The 23,965-nt window shown below is 41.5% G+C and overlaps 1 protein-coding gene across 4 annotated transcripts in view; it reads right to left on the reverse strand.

Annotated features, from left to right (window-relative positions):
* The window catches only part of CALD1 (caldesmon 1), a 206,182-nt gene that overhangs the window by 93,870 nt on the left and 88,347 nt on the right, over window positions 1–23,965 (reverse strand). For all 4 annotated transcript variants that reach the window (XM_074379033.1, XM_039473105.2, XM_074379035.1 and 1 more), the window contains exon 3: window positions 16,902–17,013. In XM_074379033.1, coding sequence (XP_074235134.1) covers window positions 16,902–16,972 — 71 coding nt within the window. In that variant the 5' untranslated portion in view covers window positions 16,973–17,013. The remainder of the gene's footprint in view (window positions 1–16,901; window positions 17,014–23,965) is intronic.

Here is a 23,965-nt window from a genome sequence, read left to right on the forward strand (position 1 = left end):
TCAGATAGCATAAGGAAGCAGGGTGGGAAGAGTGAAAATTCCTTTGAAACAGTACATGACCAGCATGAAACCTGCAACTCTACACACAGTTAATATAAAAGTGAATCCGATTTCAATTTATCACCTGGGCACTTCAACATGGTAAACGTATGTCATGCGCATTACCCTTTACACTTTCCCTGGCATTTTTTCTATATCTTGCTTAATTTTCTGAGCCACCCTGAGAAGTGTTAGTTTTTTTTTTGTAGATAGGGAAGCCCTGATCTGCCAAACTTTTATTCAGTGTCTTTTATCCTTCATTTAAAAGGCAATCTCTTAAGCAGGAATTAGAGGACATTTAACTCTAATGTAATACTAGATTGAGAGTGAGGGAATCACACGATGCAGAGAAAAAAGCGCCAGAGTTGGAGTAAATGACAAGGTTTCTGGATTTGACCCTGCCACTGACTGCTCCTGGACATGTTGCTCTGCAAGCCCTGGGTCCAATGGTTTGGGCTTTCAGCCCCCTTTCAGAGAACGTAAGAGAGAGAGCGTATGTTAATTTCTGATCCAATTAGACACAAGAATCTGTTTTCTAGAAGATAATTTGGGGATTTCTCTCTGGCCTCAACCTAGAGTTTAAAAAAAAACTTCATTCTGTTCAGTTCAAAAGCACTGAGCATCTGTAGCAATGATAATCCCTAGGTAGCCAGGACATTCTGTGAGGATGCTGGCTCAGGGAAAATACACTCAGGGTTAGATAGGAAGAGTTAAAGGATCTTAAAAGGTAGTAGGAGGAAGAACAGGGATCAGATATCAGTTCTTTCTACATCACAATTTTTGCCCTAGGCCCCTTATTAATAGTTCCTTTGTCATCTTCTTCATCAAAGGAGAAATGAGTGAATATTCAATCCCCCAAATGAGCCCCCACTAAGAAAAGAGCAAGATCTACATAACAGTTTTGATTAGGGAAACAAGAATTGTTCAAGGAATGGGTGGGTAGAGATATACGTATACTGTAGCTGCCCATAGTGCCTTGGGAAAGATGCAGTGTAATTAGACCTGATGATGCTTCTTGTCTTTGAATCAGCGTGATAACCTATCACCTCATCCGGCTTCTTTATTTGCTCACTTCATGCTCAGTCATTTTCCATATTGGTCTCTCGAGTCCACCCCCCTACCCACCCAAAAACCTGCCAACAGTGCAAGGTTTTCTGTGGGAATCAAAAACGGATTGACTGCTGTTATCCTAAGTGGGCACAGTAGCGCTACTAGCTCCAGAAATAAAGGACTCTTTCATTATCTAGTTGCTGGTGCCGGCTCTGAGTTACCTAGGTTTTATTTGGAGAGCCCCATGAACCATGCAAAATTCCCACTGGACAAAAAGACCCAGGCTGCCCTTAGAAAAATAAAAGCACATACTGAGCAATCTGCTGGAAACTGTCAGTTGAATTCCTAAATGGTACAGGAAAAGAGAAGGCAGTGAAGATGTGACATGGATAGTCCATGTCACCCACAATGGAAAATAAGAACATTGGAAGAATTTCCTATTCTAAACAATGTGGGGTTTAAAATATACTCTCCGGAGACTCTCCTGAATGTACAGGCTTGTAGCTGCTATTTATAGTGACCGCTGTGTACTTTACTGAGATTTTTATCCCAACAAAGGAACTGTATGTGATAGAGGGAGTTATTAAAATGGAAAATAAGCCCTCACCTTCTAACTTAGTCAGTGGTACGCATCGCAAATGCAATGTCAAGTCTGACTAAAATAGATTAACTAGAAGGAAGGCCAGTAAAAATTATGAAATACCTTAAAAGAAATTTAATTTTGAAAAATGGTCAAGTATACCTACCTGGTAACTTTTACCACACTAGCAAAATATTAGAAGCTTATTCAAATGGTGACTAAATAAAAATGATTTATAATTAGCAAATTAAGCTGTTCAATGTAAGTGAATGTTTCCAAAGTTATTTAAGAGGTTTAAAAAAAGTTGTCCTCTCCAGTGTTTAAAAACTAAGCCATGGAACGTAGCTTACATATTTAACATGCTAACCAAACCCTCTATTTATAAATAATTCAAAGTTGTACTTTACTAATGTCCCTGAGTAAATGATTAAAAATTCAAAAACAGTCTAAGTTAATGCAGTTTTACAATAGACTAAAAACTGATTCTCCACTGCTGATGAATTGCGCTCATTAGATAGCAAACTAGTGAAAAGAACTGCTTTTATTCACAAAATATGCACATGATTCCTTTTTAACCTGATTCACAGATGAATGAGAATTCACTTAAGCAGCCACCACATCGGTCCAACATGCTCATGTTTCATGCCCTGTGGTACTTTCTTGCAGCACTGTTTAGGGACCTTTGGGATAATAAGGGTCAAGGACTTCCCTGGAAGACTTGAAAGCAATTGAAGTCATCACTCTCGCCTGCCAGTTCCATCTGACACATGGGGTTGTACCTGACCAAATGACAGCTGCAAATGCACATCTGTCACTCCTGCTGGCCAGTGAGAAAACCAAAGGCCCAAAGAGAGAGGTTCAGTATAAATATTGGAAAAGCTTTCATTACATTTCTTTTTGAGACAGGATCTCACTCTGTTGTCCAGGCTGGAGTGCAGTAGGGCAATCATGGCTCACAGCTCACTGCAGCCTCGACACCCCAGGCTCAAGTAACCTCCCACCTTGGCCTCCAGAGCACCTGGCACTGCAGGCACACACTGCCACATCCAGCTATTTTTTTGATTATTTGTAGAGATGTTCCTATGTTGCTTAGTCTGGTCTCAAACTTCTGGGCTCAAGTGATCCTCCCACCTCAGCCTCCCAAAGTGTTGGGATTCTAAGAGCGGCCCACCACATCTGGCCTATATTTTTACTTTATTTTGATGGGAATTCTGTGTTCACATTGTATATTTCTTACAGCGTTAGACAGCATAAGGACATTTGTCCTGTGTCTTTATTTTGTCTTGAGACAGAGTCTTGCTCTATCACCCAGGCTGGAGTACAGTGGTGCAATCTCGGCTTGCTGCAACCTCTGGCTCCTGGTTTGAAGCGATTCTCCTGCCTCAGCCTCCCCAGTAGCTGGGATTACAGGTGCCCACTACCATGCCCGGCTAATTTTTGTATTTTTAGTAGAGACAGGGTTTCACCATATTGGCCAGGCTGGTCTTAAATTCCTGACCTCAAGTGATTCACCTGCCTCAGCCTCCCAAAGTGCTGACATTACAGGCAGGAGCCACCACACCCAGCCTGTCCTGTGTGTTTAGAAAAACAAACTTCTTGCTCTCTCAGGGAAGTGGGTTCTCACTGACACCTTTACCTGAGAGTCTGGAGCGAATCTTTGGAATGCCTGGATCCCAGGGCCCTGGAAAAGCTAGTACCTAAATTCATATGATTTCATTTCAAATTTTATTTTAAAATAAATGAATTATTCAGAACACTGGTTACCTCTGTGGGTGGGGAGATGAAGGGAAGGGACTGGAGAGGAGCCTGGGGCTTCGAGGGCGTTGGAAATATTCTAGGTCTCAGGCTGCGTGGTGAGTTTGTGGGATATGCATCAGGATGATTTAGAACTTCCATATATATGACATAGGATTACTTTGTATGCATCAGCTTTCTCATAATTAAAATGAATAAATGAGTAATTTTGGATACCTTTTTTCAAAATCATTTTGTAAAAATTAGGCATATAATTTTCTTTATGTTATTAGTACAGTATTGATATATAATGTTGGCACTGAGAAGCTTTGGGTTGATGCTTTAATGGTAATGGACTCACAGATTATGCCATGTGAAAAGAGAAATAATTTCACAAAGCACAAAGAGTACTGTAAATATGGTCATCCCTCAGTATCAGCAGGAGAATATAAATGCTATGCACATAGTTGTTATATCGTATTGTTAGGAAATAATGACAAGAAAAAAAAGCATGTACGTGTTTAGTACAGAGGCAACTATGGTAGGCCTAACTACATTTTTAATCTGGGTGGGCTGAATCCTCAGGTACAGTGAGCTGTCCGTATATGATTAATTAAATTATATACATACATACACATATGTTGATATGATTGTGATAAAGACCTTGATATGTACCAGACTATCCCGTGCTTTTGTTTTGATTTCCATTTTCTTGAAAATGGAAAAGAACTCTTAATAACAAAAAGGTAAATAATTTTCTTTTGATATGGAGACCTTTATATCCATAGTTCTCCTATCACTTTCAAGGTAGCTGCTAAAACAGATTTGAAACAGAGAAGAGACGAGACACCAAAACCATGTGACACATGGGGTTGTACGTTGCTCAGTGATACCCCAGATGGTTGCTGCCCCAGATGGCTGTTTCCTGGGAGATGATCCCAGAGAGGGATTTTCTGAGAGCACATTTCTTACCATGTCCTTCAGTCAGCAGAGAAAAAAGCAACAAGAGGTAACAGAGACTGAAAATTAATCACGTTTTAGGAACTACCAAGTGCTTTATAATCTGCATTAAACCTTATGAGGAAGAATTATTCCGATGGCCATTCTCCACATGATGAAATGGGCTGAGAGAGGCAGAGTAGAACCACTCTTGAAAATCCAGCTGGGATTCTGGGATTTGAATCTAAGTCTTCATGACTCTAGATCCTACTCTCTGAAAGGCACCTGTCCCACTCCAAATCTGTCCCATCCTCCTCAAAGATAGTAATGATAAATGGAAAATATAAGTTTCTCTATTAGGAATCAAATCAGTTCTTATCTTTTTCATATTTAGAGAGGAAAGCCATTTGATGAAATTTCTAAAAACTGGTAAGAATGGAGAAATTCTACGTAACTTATTTTCATAATGAAACTTTGAAGAAATCATGCTAACACAACATATACCAAATAAGACTTCCAAAATTGTTGAAAAATGGGATTGTAGTAAATCACCATAGTTTTTTTGTCCTTGTTGACAAAGATGGCAAAGTTGGATTCCCAGGTCCTGACATTTAACTGGTACCATTCTGCCAGTCATAAGTTACTCACTTCTCTTTTTCACTTTATTCACTACAAAGTAATCTGACCTAATCTTCTTTATTTAGAAATATTATTCATAAATGGCTTTTAAATTTTAAAAAGCACTCTACACGCAGCACATTGTAGACTATACTCTTTGCCAAAAATATGCTTTTTCCTAATCAATAGCCATAGGTTTTGTTGTTGTTGTTGTTGTTGTTGTTGTTTTTACAGACAGCAAGATCAGGATGGCTTTGTTTATCCAGGGACCCACATTATGCAAACAGCTTAGCTGGGTGATCTTGATGGGTTATGTCTCCTAGGCTTGAGTTTCTTCGTATTTAACATGCAGTTTTAAAATTCATTAGATCAGGGATTCTTGGCCAGGAGGCATCGGGCCCCAGGAGGTCTGCGGATGGAGGTTCGTGATGCCACTGAATGTAAGTGCCAAGTTTGGTGGGTGCATATGTGCATTTTTCTTGGAGGAGGGTCCAGAGCTTTCAACAGTGTCTCAAAATAGTGTGTGGTCCAAAATGGAATACATAACGTTCCCCTGTGGAGGATGATTCATAAGGTCAGGGACAGCCTTACGTTTTTAAGAGTGATGATATGACTAAGTCCCTGTCCTAATGATATACAGTGTTGTTGGAAAAATTCCAGTGAAAAGTCAAGAATGGTCACATCAACAGCCTTCTTTGCCTTAAGCAGGGAAACTCGATCTTCTCTGTTTCTGTTTTTCTGTAAAATGGGAATAACACAGATTTTCTGAGGGCAAACTAAACAATGACTGTGCCTACACATGTAAGCAATATACCGGAAGACGCATACAGTTTAACTGTAGTCTTCATTTAGTCTACTGCTGTTACAGGACGTCCTTAGTTCAGTTAAAGATGGGGTCCTTGTCTGTCCCATGGCCAGGAAACTTTGGGCTCACAGATGGTTTAAAGGGTGAGCAAAGCAGGATTTTACTGGGTGCAAAGGGGGAAACAGGGGCTCTCGCAAGGCCAGAGCCCCTCCATTTGAGAATTCTCCTTTCTACACAGGAAGAGGCCGGGCCAGGCTCCTCCCAGCTGCAAATCAGGCGAGCTGGTTGGGGTTTCTCCAGCAACCCCCTCCTACCTGGTTGTCTCACTGCCACATAACTGCTTTGAATGAATATCCCCCGTTTTGGGGAGTTACTTTGCTATGATGAGATAATGGATTTTCAGCCAAGACCACCAGTTAAAAACATGAAAATATGTTTCAGTGGAAAAGCTTTGAGATTTGAGGCAGGCAAGACCACCAGTTAAAAACACGAAAAAGTCCATGGATCAATCTGTTTCAGTGGAAAAGCTTTGAGATTTGAGGCAGGCAGGCAGGACAGGCTATATAGTCCTTATCTCTAAGAAGTTGAATACGTTACTTAGACTTTCAGACCCAAGGATTCCTCAACCGGAAGTAAAATATCCAAGTCATAGGGTTATCTTGACGATTAAATGAGATAATGTATATAAAGTATATTACGTAGTGTCTGGAATTTGGTTGATGTTAAACAAATGATTCATTTTCTTATTAATACTAGACAAAAATTTGTCTGATACTTTTTTCTACTTGAGAATATTCTTTCTGTTTTGTTTTGCTTTACCGGCATTCTTACTGCTATTTCGTGTAAGACAGGGAGAACTATTCTAAACTAAATTTTTAAAGTGAAATTCTGAGAAATGTTTTAGGTATTATATTTAAAATAAAGGATTTGTCATTTATGAATTAGAAAATTAGTCACATGTCTATAATATGTGATTTTGAAGTTCTCATGGAGCAAATTATATTTGTCAGGTTGATTTTGATGTTGCCAAAGGTTTAATTATTTCCCAACTGCAATAAAAACATCTCAGCAAATTCAAGATCAGTATAGAAAAGAAGCTTTGTGGTAAGGATGCAGCAAGTTATAATACCAAGCTGACAGAGACATAAAATTCATATTCAGGGCTGGGCGTGGTGGCTCATGCCTGTAATCCCAGCACTTTGGGAGGCTGAGGTGGGCACATCACAAGGTCAGGAGTTTGAGACTAGCCTTGCCAACATGGTGAAACCCTGTCTCTACTAAAGACACAAAAAATCATCCAGGCATGGTGGCACATATCTGTAATCCCAGCTACTCGGGAGGCTGAGGCAGGAAAATTGCTTGAATTCAGGAGGCGGAGGTTGCAGTGAGCCAAGATCGCACCACTATACTCCAGCCTGGGCAACAGGGTGAGACTCTGTCTCCAAAAAAATTGTGTTCAGGAAAATTTTATTTTGTACCAAAAGCCTACCATAACATTAATACAATTTTAATAACAGCATCTAACATTTCTTGAGCATATACTATATGCCAGGTATGGTGTTAATTTTTCTACATCATGGGCCAGCTGGTTTAATCTTTTTTTTTTTTTTTTTTTTAAGACAGAGTTTCACTCTGTTGCCTGGGCTGGAGTGCAATGGCATGCATGACCTTGGCTTACTGTAACCTCTGCCTCCTGGGTTCAAGTGAGTCTCCTGCCTCAGCCTCCCAATTAGCTGGAATTACAGGTACCTACCACCATGCCCAGCTAATTTTTTGGTTTTTGTTTTTATTTTTTGTATTAGAGATGGGGTTTTACCATGTTGGCCAGGCTGGTCTTGAACTCCTGACCTCACGTGATCTACCCACCTCAGCCTCCCAAAGTGCTGGGATTACAGGCATGAGCCATTGTGCCCAGCCTCATCTTTACAATGACTCTATGAGGTATTATTAAAAAGAAAAAGGAGCAAGAAATATTTATCACAAGTTAACCCACCTAATCGCTGTCCAAGTCAGAATTTGAACCCAGGTCTGTCATACTTCATCACCCACACAGCTAACTACCACATCATCCTCCCTTCCCTAGGTGACCGAGGATTGTGAAATTATAAATGTTACATATGGAAATGGGAAAAAAATTACTGCTATTTTAATATGTAAATGTGTGGATTTACATATTTGTCACCTTTTTTTTCCAGCTAAGAACAAAGTGATGGATCAGCATGTGAGATCCTTAAGAATACAGATATTTAATTTTTGTACCAAAAATGTAGATGTAGTTATGAAATGGATGCCACTTTGGGTAGATCCTCAATTCTTGATGTTCTACTGACAACCATAGCATACCCAAAGTATGTCATCTTTACTTATAAATTGACAAAGGTAACAAATAATGTCTATTTAGAGTGAGTGAGAGGAAAAAAGTACAAGAGGGGAAAGATATCAATGTGTATGTGTATTTTTATATGACTGGACAAAAATAGGATCCCTATACATGGAAATTACTTCATCTTGTTCATGCACCTACATTCAAGGTGGACTGAAACTAAACATATAGATTGGAAAAAGTATAAATAGAAATGGAAACCTGTAATTTTTATGTCAAATAGATAGAAAACTTTCCAGATATATATAGAGATATATATATATCTCTATATATAAATATATAGCTATAGCTATAGCTATAGATATAGATATAGATATATTTGTACTGTCACCCAGGCTGGAGTGCAGTGGCGTGATCTCGGCTCACTGCAACCTCTGCCTCCCAGGTTCAAGCAATTCTCCTGCCTCAGCCTCCTGAGTAATTGGGACTACAGGCATGTACCACCACACCTGGCTAATTTTTTGTATTTTTAGTAGAGACAGGATTTCACTATGTTGCTCAGGCTGGTCTCAAACTCCTGACCTCAGGGGGCGGGGCGGGGCAAAAAAAAAAAAAAGAACAAAAAACAAACTCCTGACCTCAGGTGATCCACCTGCCTTGGCCTCCCTAAGTGCTAGGATTACGGGCATGAGCCACCACACCCAGCCATAGATCTTTTAATTTGGAAGTATGTGGTAGCTTATACCTGTAATCCCAGCTTTTTGGGAGGCCAAGGTGGGAGGACTGCTTGAGTCCAGGAGTTTGAGACTGGATTGCAAAACGTGGCGAGAACACATCTCTACAGAAAATAAAAAATAAAAGTAAGAAACTAGATGACAAATTCTAACTTTCTTTTGCCTCCTGGAGTGATCGGTTTTCTGAGAGAACTGAAGGGCAATTTTGAGCAAATCTAGCTACTTTAATAATTTAGATAGTTTCAAAGGAATATTGTATTTAACTTCCCAGTAGAAAATAATATTGTGATAATAAAATAATAGAAATTTCATTTTAAAAGATTTTATTTAAAAATATCAAGGTCCTGATGCTAAGCATTTTGAATAAGTGTTGTGTGTGTTTGCGTATGTGAGGGTGTGTGTGTTGTATATTCATTGGTTGGCTGTTTCTATTAAATCATGTAAAAAAGTCTTAGTGATACAGTTGTGGGAGGGTACTTCAGAGACCCCATGGATTTTAAAAAGTTGCTTCTTTTTATAGTGTAGTATAAATATTTACTTTCAAATGTCTAATCATCAAGCGATTTCAGAGGCCCATAAAAATGTATGAATGATGGCAAGAGCAAGGGTTTTCATTCCCTTTATTTATGTCTGTGAGCTTCTGAATCTGATAACATAACTACAATAGGGGCCTTTCTTCTCATCTGTGAGAGGAGCTCATGTCGGGTGCGGAAAGCAGATGCTGGGGGCGTAATGAGCACATCTTGGAAAGTGAGGGAGCTGCTTGTTGGGAAACCAAGCCCAGCATCGGGCAAAGTACGTCTACCAGAGATTTTCTCAAGGATAAAAGCCTCACTGCTGGTTTCTCAGAAAATATATCAGACAGAGTTCCTCATGCCTGTAATCCCAGCACTTTGAGAGGCCTAGGCTGGTGGATCACTCACTTGAGGCTAGGAGTTTGAGACCACCTTGGCCAACATGGTGAAAACTTGTCCCTAGTTAATACAAAAATTAGCTGGGTGTGGTGGTGTGTGCCTGTAGTCCCAGCTGCTTGGGAGGCTGAGGCAGAAGAATTGCTTGAACCCGGGAGGTAGAGGTTGCAGTGAGTGGAGATGGTACCACTGCACTCCAGCCTGGGCAACAAAGCGAGACTCCATCACTAAAAAAAAAAAGAAAGAAAGAAAAAAGAAAATACACCACAGCTCAACATTCTTTCGGCCAAATTTTTAAAAATAACTCAAATTGGTGCTAATTCTTCCAGCTGAGACAACACAATCCTTCCACAGAAACTGTTACTGATCACAACCACTCAGAGCTCCTCAGTCACGAATTCTTGCCTTTCATTTTGCCTATGGTCCTTGTATCGCCTATGGTGTGCAAAAAACCCCACAAGCCTTTCATATTTTTTATTTTTTTCTTTGCATGTTGTAGAGAGTCAAATTAGATAATCAATAATGAGTTTACTGAATACTTATTAGGTGAATAACACTGTGTTAATATTTTCATGTATTATCTTTTTACATCCCCACAAAAACCCAGTGAGGTGGATACTTTTCTTACCCCCATTTTGTAGAGGAAGATACAAAAGATTTGAAAGATTGAATCATGTGGTAGGTCCCATAGTTCATAAGTGGCAGAGCTGGGATTTGACACCATAACTGCCCAGTGCGAAAGCTCGTGGCCTTAACCACCAACTCCACTGCTTCCCACCCTTATACCGCCTGGGGTTCCTTCACGTAGAACATAAATGTTTCATTCAGACATAGCTAATTCTGGGGCCGGTGGTGGTCCACCTTTACTAGACACACATAAAATGTTTAATGCTTTTTTACACTTGCGGAATAGGAAGAGAACTGGGTTTCTTGCTCCCTCTTTCCTGGCCAGAAGTATGCAGCCTGGTGATACAACAGCTCAGGCACACATAATCCAGATCAGACAGACGAGGAGTGCAGATAGGAAGAGATGTGGAAACAAATCAGGTGTTGATGAAGATGTATGTGGACCAGGGAAGAGGCGGCACACAAAGGTGCAGCAAGGAATACAGAGATGAAAGCAGAGAAGAGGGAGAGAGGGATCGAAATAAAAGACAGGAACAGAAAGGGAAGCAGAAGATAGCTCTTTTTTTTTTTGGGAGACAGAGTCTCGCTCAATTGCCCAGACTGGAATGCAGTGGCCCGATCTTGGCTCACTGCAACCCCCGCCTCCCAGGTTCAGGCAATTCTCCTGCCTCAGCCTCCAGAGAAGCTGGGATTACAGGCAACTGCCACCATGCCCAGCTACCTTTTTTTTTTTTTGTATTTTTAGTAGAGACAGGGTTTCAACATGTTGGCCGGGCCAGTTTTGAACTCCTGACCTCAAGTGATCCACCTGCCTTGGACTCCCAAAAATCCTAGGATTACAGGAGTGAGTCATCGAGTCTGGCCAGAATATATATAATTTAATTTTTTACTCCCATGAGATTGGTGGAGAATAATAAACAGCAAAACTAAATTTTTATCCATTTGTTCAATGAGTAATTAAAATATAGTTTAATTTGAGATGTGAGCAAATAGTGTCTTTTGCTTAGAAAGAGTGCACTAAGGATTTTCACTGATCACCTGCTCATTCCATTCTGCCTACTAAAACTTTCTTCTCCTTCTTTTGGTCATGATTGCTCTCAAGTTACTAAATTCAATTAGAATAGAAGCTCAGTAACTACAGGGACCACTACTGGTGACCACTGATTCCTATAGTTCGGTATAGTATCTTGCATTTTGTAGGTATTCAACATCTATTTTTTTAATGACAAAATGGAACACTTCCTTTTTTGCCAAATCTAAAAACCTTATCTCAAGAACTCAGAGTGAGAAAGCCAAATGAAAGACCAGGACAAGATAAGTGGCATAAAAGTTGCACAGGCTAACAGGCAAGACAAAGAAGGTAGAACATTTTTTTTTTTTTTTTTCTGAGACGGAGTCTTGCTCTGTTACCCAGGCTGGAGGGCAGTGGCACCATCTCGGCTCACTGCAACCTCCGTCACCTGTGTTGAAGCGATTCTCCTGCCTCAGCCTCCCAAGTAGCTGGGATTTCAGGCACTCACCACCATGCCTAGCTAATTTTTGTAATTTCAGTAGAGATGGGGTTTCACCATGTTGGCCAGGCTGGTCTCGATCTCCTGACTTCAAGTGATCCACCTGCTTTGGCCTCCCAAAGTGCTGGGATTACAGGCATGAGCCACCACGACTGGCTGGAAGAACATTTTTGATGTACTAAGTTTGCAGTCGAGGTTATTTGAAATGGACCAGGCTAAACTGTTAGAAGGAGATATGTGGACGGCAGAGTCTCGGGCAGCTTGGATGCAGTGAGTAAATGCCAGTCCCAAATACATGAAAGCCAGCATGGCACAAAGCCTGCAATTAGCTTGCAAAACAGTCTATGAAAAGGTCTATTTCTGAGAAATAAAATGTGTAAAAATTCAGTTTATTTTAATCTGTGGTTATAACACCAGGTGAAAGTACAAATTTTAAATATTTATCATTTCAAAGTAAAACTTCACCTGGTAATCAAACTCAGTACTAATTAAATTAAAATAACATGGTATTTTTATTTGGAAAGCTTTTATGGGTAAGGAAAGTCAATGGACTTTCTCTTCTCTGTAATACCCTTCTCTTCCCCCACACTGTCTGGGTAAAGTATACAAAGGATGTGGGTCATTTTTAATAAGTATGAAGCCATATGGGGTACGTTATGTTTGAGGATATAAAAGTATAATTTCTTGATCTTTACTTGATTTAAATAGGGTGAAAAGCACTAAGCACACATTTCCCGACACTGTGACTCTGTGGGTCTATTCTCAGTACCCAAAATAGAGCCCGTAGTGGAATAGATGCCCAGTAAAAATGTGTTGAGAGTAAATGAATGAATCTGCAACTCTGAGCCTCGGAGCCACTCTATTTCCGGTAATTGGCTCTACTGCCCTCCGGATCAGGGATGAGTTCTTTATTTTAGTTCCCTATATTCAAAGGGAAGGTAAGTCTTCTGACTGGCCCCAGGTATACTGCATAGGGCCGTAGACTTATTTTTTTCAAAACAGAAAATTGCCTTAATTTTAATTTGGCCTTAAATTAAGTAACATATGATCATTATAAAGAAAAATAAATACCAAAAGCAAAAAAAAAAAAAAAAAAAAAAAAAAGAAAGAAAGAAGAAAATTAAAATGACCACCATGCCCCAGAGAAAATGGCTAGTGTTATTTTAGAGGAGAAGCCAAAGTCTGGAGCTAAAGGAAGAGGGACTTGCCCGGGGTCTCATGTGCCCTTTGTCTTCAGATCAAAACCATGATTTTAGATGGCCTTCATTTCTGCTTCTGGCCACCTGTTTCCTGCATACACCCTGTACTTTCCCACCAGAGCTGGCTGAACCATAAAGCCTGACTTTCACTATTCTCAGAAATGATCAGATTTTACAAAATCCCGAAGGGTGGACATGAGCTTACCCAAATCTCAGAACAGCACAACTAGGATGTTCACCTTGAAACACGGAAAGGTAAACTTAGTACAAGTAAAAGGAAATACGTAAGTACTACTCTTTCTTAAGAAGAAAGAGAGAGAGAGAGAAAGGGAAAGAAAGAAAACAAATGGAAGCAAGAAAGAAAAGGAAGGAAAGAATTAAAAAAAAAAAGAAAAGAAAACAATATAATATTCCAAAAGAAGTAATACAGACAGAAATGTAAGTTAAACAAGGTCAGGATAAATGTGTGTAAGTTTATTTACATAGCTAAGATTTACTGTCTACACTCCTTTTCCATCTGGCATTAAAAGAAGGCACAATTCTTCCACACCAAACAAAAAAGTTGAAGGAATGAACCATGTAGCTGTGCAGTCAAGTTAGGCGAAGTCCTGAATCTGAAGAAACCGAGTTTATTCACTCTAATGGCAGTATGGCTCTAACCACAGCAATTTAACTCTGTCACACTGCTCTCAGTGATTCCCTGACCCCCTGTTCACATAGAAAGCAAAGATGCCGACAGTGCCAATCTGGCCTGATGCCAGTGTCTACATCCTCAGTCCCGAACCTCTCTAGCCACAACTCTGTCGGGCCTGCCCCTACACCCTGGCCTGACTGCTTTCTGATTCTGCTACACTTGGGTTTCTTGGCATGCTGTGGGGTACATAAAGGCAGGAACAATGTCTATTTCTTTAACACCGTTATTTTTCACATCCTTAGCACAGATGCTTAAACCTGATTCGTGCTTAGTAATAGTTGCTGGATGAAGACATCTTGTAGACTATCATGAGAACCAGAGGTGAAATAACACAGCATCAGGCCAGGCATGGTGGCTCACGCCTGTAATCCCAACACTTTGGGATACCCAGGTGGGCAGATCACGAGGTCAGGAGTTCAAGACCAGCTTGGCCAACATGATGAAAACTCGTCTCTACTAAAGATACAAAAATTAGCCAGGTGGGGTGGCGGGCACCTGTAATCCCAGCTTCTCGGGAGGCTGAGGCAGGGCAATCGCTTGAACCCAGGAGGCGGAGGTTGCGGTGAGCTGAAGTCGTGCCACTGCACTCCAGCCTGGGTGACAGAGCAAGACTCCATCTCAGAAAAAAAAAAAAAAAAAAAAAGAAGCGTGTTTCACCAGGCCCAGCAGTGGCCCACAAGACTTCCATGTCCACCATGTCCACTCAACACTGGGCCTCATACGTCCCTCATTCTCCTCCATCTCCCTGGTACACTGTCTTCTTTAACGGTTTCCATTATATCTTTATGGCCTCTCACTTTTTCTACGCTTGCTTTTCTGGAAATATCCTTCAGCTTTTGTACTAGCACCACCATCCTGTGTCTGCCCAAATTGATTAACCATAGTTTCTCTCCCTTTTTGAACAAAGAGTAAAATTTCCTATCTGTACATGCCTGCAGGAAATCTCCATTTGGATGTGGTTTCTACCTGAAATTAAACACTACTCCTCTGACCATTCAAGAAGGAAATCCTCCATTTGGGACAAAGCAATTTTCCTTCCAGCTCCTCAGACACATATTCTTTGGAATTGTAAGTTTTTTGCTTTCTTAAAAGGTTTGCTAATTCTCCCCCTGTAAAGACGCTGATATTTGATCTTTCTTCATTTCCACACTCACTCACCTGATTCAGGCCCTCATTACCCTATGATCCATACTATCTCATCCAGTGCTGGTATCCCTATATTGTAGTCTCCTGTAGATAAGTTTCTCCAGCATAGTGTCATCACACATAACGTCCTTGCTAAGTTTCTGTCTATTCCTTGTATGGCAAGTAGGAACAGCCAAGATATACAAGTCCAATCCATTTTCCCTCAAACAATCAACAAGTTTCTTGCACCAAGATTTTTTTTTTTTTTTTTTTTTTTTTTTGAGATGGAGTTTTGCTCCTGTTGCCCAGGCTGGAATACAATGGCACGATCTCGGCTCACCACAACCTCTGCCTCTCAGGTTCAAGAGATTCTCTGCCTCAGCTTCCCAAGTAGATTGGATTACAGCCATGTGCTGCCATGCCAGGTTAATTTTTTGTATTTTTAGTAGAGATGGGGTTTCACCATGTTGGCCAGGCTGGTCTCGAACTCCCGACCTCAGGTGATCTGCCCATCTCGGCCTTTCAAAGTGCTGTGATTACAGGTATGCGCCACTGTGCCCAGCCACACCAGGATTCTTATTTCCACTTCTGCACTTTGCCAGTGTCATTCCTTCACCTAGACAGGCTCCCTTTCCCTCTTCATCACCATCATTACCTCCTCTATGGCTCACCTTGGCCAAGAAACTTTCTCTGACAAGTTTCATCACAGGATGATGACTACCTTTACTTCTCCTGGCATCAATGTTTAGTTCTGGCTATCCTGCTATGCTGTTTCTTACTTTTTGGCTAGTGACAATGGTTAGTAACAATAATAGCTATCATTTATGAAAAACCATCATTTATGGAAAAACTACTACCTGCCAGGTACCTGACTAGGCTATTTATGAGGCTCAATAATCTTCCCAACAACCACACAGACTATGTAGATATTATTCCTACTTTATATACAAGATGACTATGGCTTAAGGAGAAATCACTTGCTCAGGGCCACACAGCTTGTAAGTAGCAGAGCTAGGATTTGAACCAACAGAATGTACCATCCACAGTGCCTTGTGGACATGCTCAGTCATTTTGTGAATGTCAGCTGACTCTGGCCCAGTTTATCATAGGCAGTCATTTTATCTTTTGCTTTTGCATTCTTGATGCAAATACGTAGAACGTAAGAACAATACTTTTCATTATAGGTGGAAGTTTCCAGTTTTCTACTGTGGGATTGCTAAAGAGTCATCTTTCATCTGTGCATTGAGATTACTGGGAACAAAATGGATTTGATTTTAAGGTCATTATTTAACATTTTTCTCTCTGTGAATGCCTAACCTGCTTCCTTGAAAGAACATCTGATTTAAAACACATCAAATACCACTGTCCTTTGTCATGAGGCCCAAAATGTTAAAATGTCTATTTATGCCCCAGGTTTTATATGCCGACGCTTTCTCTTTCCAATCTGACCTCATAGTCACCACTATAGCGGCCCACGCGACATTAACAGCTTCCAATTACACCCAGAATCTCCTCAGTAACATAGTCTATTAACCTGTACTATGCAGATCCCTGGAGCTGCATACTTTTCTAATAAGAATGAAAATTTTTCACAAGACTCATCCAGGGCTTTTTGCCTTTTTTTTTTTTAGATTGAAGACTCTCATTTTCTAAATGGCTCCAATATTCAATACTTGGCATTTTTCTGTCATTTCAGTATTATATAAACCTTTATTCATACATTACCTTTGTCATTTAAAACATTTGGATGTGAAAGGTATTGATTAAATGCAATTTATCTATATGCAATTATCAATTGATTCCTCTCAAATCTCTTTTTCTTGACCCTTGTTTTCCTTTTTCAAATGCCAAATTTAGAGCTTCAGCAGAAAAATTTTCCATAACTACTTTAACAACAGTTTAGCGTGCAATATAATATGACCACACTTGGCCTCTCAGAAGGATGGTCTTTGAGGCCTGAAACCAACATTGTCAACAAGGGAATACAAGTATTTTTCAACGTAGATCCTTACCTTTCTGCTTCGAGTCGCATCTCCTCCCTCTTTTGCCTTCTAAGTTCTCTGCGACGTTCAAAATCATCCATGGTGTTATTTCCGGTTCAGGGAGCCCAGATGATTTCTGGACCTGAAGTGGAGGAGGTAGACTCAGTATCACAGATGGCTCAGACTGTTACCTCTCCTGAGTCACTGTGGTCCCTCCTTCCCATTTGTCATTGCTCCTGAGTTTTCTTTACTCAGAAAGCTGATAAGGTAGCCAGTGATCAATTTCTGACTCCTGAGCTGAGTTAAATTCAGTCTCCTTCATGAACCTTTTAGAGACAAATAAGTAAAATCTCCAGATGATGTATATTTTCAAAAAGACCTCAGGAGACAGAGAGGTTTTGAAGACTTGAACTGGTGGTAGAATCACTTGAGATTCTTACTGAATGATTTTGTTCTTTGTAACTTACTGAACCCCAGACCAAAGGTACGAAAAAGTGAACAAAGGAGGAGGAAAACAGGAATGATAAACAAAAAAGAAAGTGGCAAGAAGACTATGTAGAAACCAGGAGAAAAGTGAAAGTGAGAAATAAATCAGTATCTAGGCATATAATGTGCATATTCTCAAAGCAGCATTCAGGATTTTAATAAAGACTGCAGCAGTCACATCATGAATAAACATAATGAAGCAACATTTTTAAAAGCAGTTAAGTGGTGATCAAGCTGTTTTCCAAGCTCTAAAATCACTGCTCTTTCTACAGATGTAACCCAACCATTTTACCCTTTCCTACCTCCTCGGTGATGGTTTTAATTCCGGGAAGACCTTCCCCTTCCAGCTCTTCAAATGAGGAGCCTGTTTCCCCTGCGCTTCTGTGCCATGGAGTCAAGTATTCCAGAATTCCCCTGCAGCCCCCAAACCCAAAATGACTACCAGAAAAGGGGAAGCGGGCTCTTTCTGTCCTTGCTTTGTTTACAGAGCTGTCAGTGGTTAGTTAAACTCGGCCTGGAATCTGGCATTTAAGGCCTGCTTGAAGATTGTTTCCTGTGCGGAACGGGAGGCCTCCACTTCCTCTGGAATCCTAGACTCTCTGCTGCACTCGAATCACAAAAATATTTTCCAGCCCTTTCTGTGCACAGGAGACGAGCCATTTGCCCAGTGCGAAAAAATAAAGAGCTGTGCAAAACCCAAAGTCTTCACACCTGAAGGCATCTTGGTTTGAAGGAGCAAAAAACAAAACTTAGATTTTGAAGCCAAGTTCAGAAACCTTCTTAAATAAATTGTCAAATTCTTTTATTTTCAAAGGTTTTTTTCCCCACTCTTAAAAAAAAAAAAAAAAAACCCACAAAAACAAAAATAAAACCTCAGCCAACAAAAGCAAAACTATACAATGTTTGAATTTTTTCCCCTTTCGTATCCTCTAGGGTATTATTAATGCTGCTTATAAATCTTTAGAAATTCAAATCTTGGTGTTTATTTGGAGTTTTAGATTTGTGATGTTTATGTCTTGCTCTTACCAAGAGTACTTCCCAAGTCTTTACTAGTTATGAAGGAGACAACCCATTTTCCTTCTTACGATTTCATCAACCACAAAGGCATTTCTCTACACTTTCCAATCTACTCTATAATTATCAGAGTAGGAAAAAAAGTGATTTGAGGGTTCCCTAAGAGACCATCGGAGGGTCCTTCTCCCTGGGGTGGGGTCCTCTTCTGACCACAGAGCAGGAGTGTGTGAGAACAGCCCTGTGGGCCGTAGGGTCTAAACTCATGGACTCGAATGCCAGGGGCACTGGGAGAGTAGATTCTTCTCTTCCTTCAGTGTGGTCTTTTGTCGCATATAAACTGCCTCTTGAATCATTATAACAACAGCCAGCAGACATGGGAGAAAGAGGTCTGTCTACAAGCAAACAATTTTACCTTTTAAAATTTATCCAAGTAGCTTAAAGAGCCTCCTCTAAGCCTCTGTCTGGTTTTTGCCCCTATCTCGTCACATTTCAGTAGTCATTCTGGCTGCTGTGAGCAATGGTTGTTCTCAGCCTGTACGTCTGGTGGAGGTGCTAATGAGCAGTGAAATGAATATCTCCAAGCAGGCTGGAGACCCACATGTTCTGCAGAGCCCGGGGTGTCTTGGAATACTTAGAGGGAAGTAAAGCTAGCATCGTGAGGTCACTCCGGCTGGCCATCCTCACTGGCTCTCAACCCACACAAATTCTTTTTCTTCTACCCATTCTCTCCTCCCACGCCTCACCTTCTCTTGCTTACTTGAGCATTTTTTCTTTCCCAGCCATAGAAAAACTACCTGTCATTTGAATGCTGCCGAGTATACCTGTGGGGGCACCCAGAGGGAGAGAGAGAGAATATGTGCGCTATTTCCTGTGTCTCTACAGACCAGTGCTTTTTTAGGTGAGGCTTTGTGCACATGGGTGGGTGTAGCCGAGAGGAAAGCACAAAACCACATCTGTGTACCATGTGGTAGGACTCTCGGTGGTGTGTGTGTCTCACGGGGGGAGAGAAGGTGTATGTGTTTATGAAAATGGCTCTCAGTATCAACCCAGGATGGGGATGAAGATCCTCTTTCATCCCTACACCCTTATATCCCAGAGCTTTTCTGTACTTCTCTGGCCTCTTTCCTTTGTAAGAGGAGCCACGTCTAGGTAGAACGGTAAGTGATTTTTTTCCTTTTTCTCTTCAGTGTCCCCAGGCAATAATCCCTCATTTCCTGCCCTACCCCACTCAGTGCTGAATTCCTTTATTTTTTTTTCTGACACGGAGTCTCACTGTCGCCAGGCTGGAGTGCAGTGGCATGATCTCGGCTCACTGCAATCTCCGACTCCCTGGTTCAAGCGATTCTCCTGTCTCAGCCTCCCAAGTAGCTGGGATTACAGGCACACGCCACCACCCCCCGGCTGATTTTTGTATTTCTAGTAGAGACGGGGTTTCACCATGTTGATCAGGATGGTCTCGATGTCTTGACCTGATGATCCGCCCACCTTGGCCTCCCAAAGTGTTGGGATGACAGGCATCAGCCACTGCCCCCGGCCTCAGTGCTGAATTCTTTTCAGCAGCATTGTCTAGGAAACAAACTCTGAACCAATGAAGGGATGAAAGTCAAGACAGGATGATTCCATCAGTCGTGAGGCTCTGGGTGTCACAAATAAAGTAATGTAAAAGAACTAATTACTGATGTTTGTGACAGATGGGTTCTCGAAGAGTTTTATGAAAATCTAAATTTTTTGCTGCAGGGGGGATTTTCGTCATGCAATTGACAGATTTACTGAGGTGACTTCTTTTGTAAAGAGGGGGAAAAACAAAAACCTTCACATAGGCAGATAAGTCATTACCTGTGGATACTTCTGTCTTTTCAATAAGCGTTCTCATAGATTGGATTTTCTTTTAAAACAGGGCATGTCTATTCTGTCATGATTAAGAAATAAGTCAGTGTTAAAGGTGTCTGGCCAGGTGCAGTGGCTCACATCTGTAATCCCAGCACTTTGGGAGGCCGAGGTGGGTAGATCACCTGAGGTCAGGAGTTCAAGACCAGCCTGGCCAACATGGTGAAACCCCATCTTTACTAAAAACACAAACAATTAGCTGGGCGTGGTGGCGGGTGCCTGTAATCCCAGCTACTTGGGAGGCTGAGGCAGGAGAATCGCTTGAACTGTGAGGCGGAGGGTGTGGTGAGCCAAGATTGTGCCACTTCACTCCAGCCTGAGTGACAGAGTGGGACTCCATCTCAAGAAAAAAAAGTTAAAAAAAAAAAAAAAAGATTTCAAATTGCCGAACACGCTGCCCTTCCTTTTTTTTATTTTTGAGATGGAGTTTTACTCGTCCCCCAGGCTGGAGTGCCACGGCGGTTTTGGCTCACTGCACCTCCACCTTCTGGGTTCAAGCAATTCTCCTGTCTCAACCTCCCGAGTAGCTGGGATTACAGATGTGTGCCACCATGCCCAGCTGATTTTCGTATTTTTAGTAGAGACAGGGTTTCACTATGTTGGCCAGGCTGGTCTCAAACTCCTGACCTCAGGCGATCGGCTCGCCTCGGCCTCCCAAAGTGTTGGGATTACAGCGGTGAGCCACCACATCTGGCCCGCCCTTCCTTTTGGTAACAAAGCCACAGGCCTGTGGCCCAGGGGATTGGCACGACATGACAAAAGGTCTGTCCTGCATCTTACCACAATGTTAGGGTTTCCGCAACTTTCCTCTCTTTCCTTTCCTTCCTTCCTTCTTTTTTTTTTGAGACGGAGTTTCGCTCTTGTTACCCAGGCTGGAGTGCAATGGCGCGATCTCGGCTCACCGCAACCTCCGCCTCCTGGGTTCAGGCGATTCTCCTGCCTCAGCTTCCTGAGTACCTGGGACTACAGGCACGCGCCACCATGCCCAGCTAATTTTTTTTTTTTTTTGTATTTTTAGTAGAGACGGGGTTTCACCATGTTGACCAGGATGGTCTCGATCTCTTGACCTCGTGATCCACCCGCCTCAGCCTCCCAAAGTGCCGGGATTACAGGCATGAGCCACCGCGTCCTTTCCTTCCTTCTTGACTTTTTTTTTCCCTTTGTCTCTTTTCAAGGGCAAAATATTGGCTGGTATTTCTTCTAACATTAAAAAAACTTTTTCTCTGTCACTTTTTTTTCTTCTCTATTTCCCACCCTGTGTTGGAAATTAAAGTATATTAATATTCATTAAAACTAATTGATGGCTCTTTTCCTTAAAAAATGTAGTTCAGTATCTGATGTGCATCTTTCAACCAAGATATCTATTATGTTTTATATTCACAAAGTTTTGGCTGTTTTTCTTTTTCCCTCGATGGGCATGTGGCCCTCACTATAGATATTTCCTGTGACGCTTTCATAGAAAGAACTAGTCAGTTTCTGTTTTGTTTGGATCCGGGTTGGTGGCAGATAAGTCATTTTAGGTGTGTGTGGGTGTACTCGCCTGTGCACGCACATGTGTGCAAATGCATTCAAGGCAGGAGATGTTTGTGACAGGTGGCTTTTCTAACCCAGCACTCAACACTTAGGGACAAGGCCACATGGAGAAAGCTGAGTCTTTTTTTTTTTTTTTTTTTTTTAAAAGACAGGGTTTCACCATACTGGTCAGGCTGGTCTCAAATTCCTGACCTCAGGTGATCCACACCCGCCTCAGCCTCCCAAAATGCTGGGATTACAGGGATGAGCCACCGCCCCCGGCTGGAAGCTGAGTCTTATCAAGTTTTTTGGGCTGTGCCACTATTGGTCTTCAAATGCAGGAAGAATAAAATCCATCATGTCAGGGAAACTGAGTAAATTAATACAGCATCCAAAAGGAACTAACATTGAATATGTACTATGTGCCAGGCCATTTTTTAAAACCTTTAACACTTTTAATGAATAGACTTTATTTCTTAGAGCAGAAACAAAGTGAATAGAGAGTGTAGAGTTCCCATATATTCCCCCCCTCCCCAACTCCTGGCCGCATCTCCTGCATTTGGAAATAGAATCTTTGCAGATGTAGTCAAGAGGAGGTGATTAGGGTGGTCCCTTATCCGATATGATGGTGTCCTTATGGAAAGGGGAAATTTGGCACAGAGACAGACACACACAGAGGGGAGATAATGTGAAGACCTGGGGAGGTGCCGTGAGAAAACGGAGACAAGCTGGGAAAGAGGAATGGGATGAACCCTTCTCCAGCATTTTCGGAGGGAGCCTGGCCATGCTGACACCTTCATTTCAAACGTCTATTCTCCATGACAGTGGGACAAGAAATTACTGTTCTTTTTTTTTTTTAATGTTATAAGATTATTTTAATATCAATCTAATATTCTACATTTATACTTTTTAGCATCTAGAGATGTTTCAAACTTCCAGGCAATTGATAAAGACATAATGATTAAAAAGCAATCATGGTGATGACAAGAGTATGGACTAAGAGAACAGTCAGCTTTCGAGTCCAGACTTTAGCTTTATGCTTTAGCGACTATCTGCACCATTAGCCAACACTTGTTAGAGTCAATATGTTCATCTACAAATCCAGAAGTTTAGATACCTATTACCTCCATGCTCAGTGCTCAACAGTCTTTTTTTCCCATCATATATATATATATATATATATATATATATATATTACTATAGGTTCTGGGGTACATGTGCAGATCATGCAGGACTGTTGCATAGGTACATACATGGCAAGGTGGTTTTCTGCCTTCCTCCCCACATCACCTATAGCTGGTATTTCTCCCCTCATTATCCCTCCTCACCTTCCTCCCCACCCCTGTCCCTCCCCTAGCACCCCCTACTGACCACAGTGTGTGATGCTCCCCTCCCTGTGTCCACGTGTTCTAATTGTTGTTGGTGGTTTTTTTTTTTTGGCGGGGGGGTGGGGGGACGGAGTCTCACTCTGTCGTCCAGGCTGGAGTGCAGTGGCCAGTCTTGGCTCACTGCAACCTCTGTATCCTGAGTTGGAGCAATTCTCCTGCCTCAGCCTTCTGAGTAGCTGGGATTACAGGTGCGCCCCACCACACCTGGTTAATTTTTTTTTAATTTTTAGCAGAGACAGGGTTTCACCATGTTGGCCAGGCTGGTCTTGAACTCTTGATCTCAGGTGATCCACCCACTTTGGCGTCCCAGAGTGCTGGGATTACAGGCGTGAGCCATCACACCAGGCCTAAATTACTGTTATTCTAAGCCAGCCACTGTGTGGTACTTTGTTATGGCAACCCTAGGAAGCTATTAGGAACGTGTTGCAGTAGTGCAGTACGTTTGTTACAACTGACAAACCAGTGTTCGTGCATTCTTATTAACTAAAGTTCATAGTTTAAGGTTCACTCTTTGTTGTGCAGTTGCACAGGTTTCACCAAATACCGCATGTCATGTATCTGCCATAGCAGCATCATACAGATAGTTTCACTGCCCTAAAAATCCCACGTGCTCTACTCGTTCATCTCTTTCTTCCCTCTCCTTACTCCCAAACCCAGGCCACCACTGACGATTTTATGTCTCTATAGCTTTGACTTTTCCAGAATATCATATAATTGGAATCTTATAGTATGTCTGTAGCCTTTTCTGACTGGCTTATTTCACTTACCAACAGACATTTCAGTTTTCTCCAAGTCTTTTCATGGCTG

The sequence above is a fragment of the Saimiri boliviensis genome, chromosome 10, assembly GCF_048565385.1.
Source record: "Saimiri boliviensis isolate mSaiBol1 chromosome 10, mSaiBol1.pri, whole genome shotgun sequence".
NCBI classification, from domain to species: Eukaryota; Metazoa; Chordata; class Mammalia; order Primates; family Cebidae; genus Saimiri; species Saimiri boliviensis.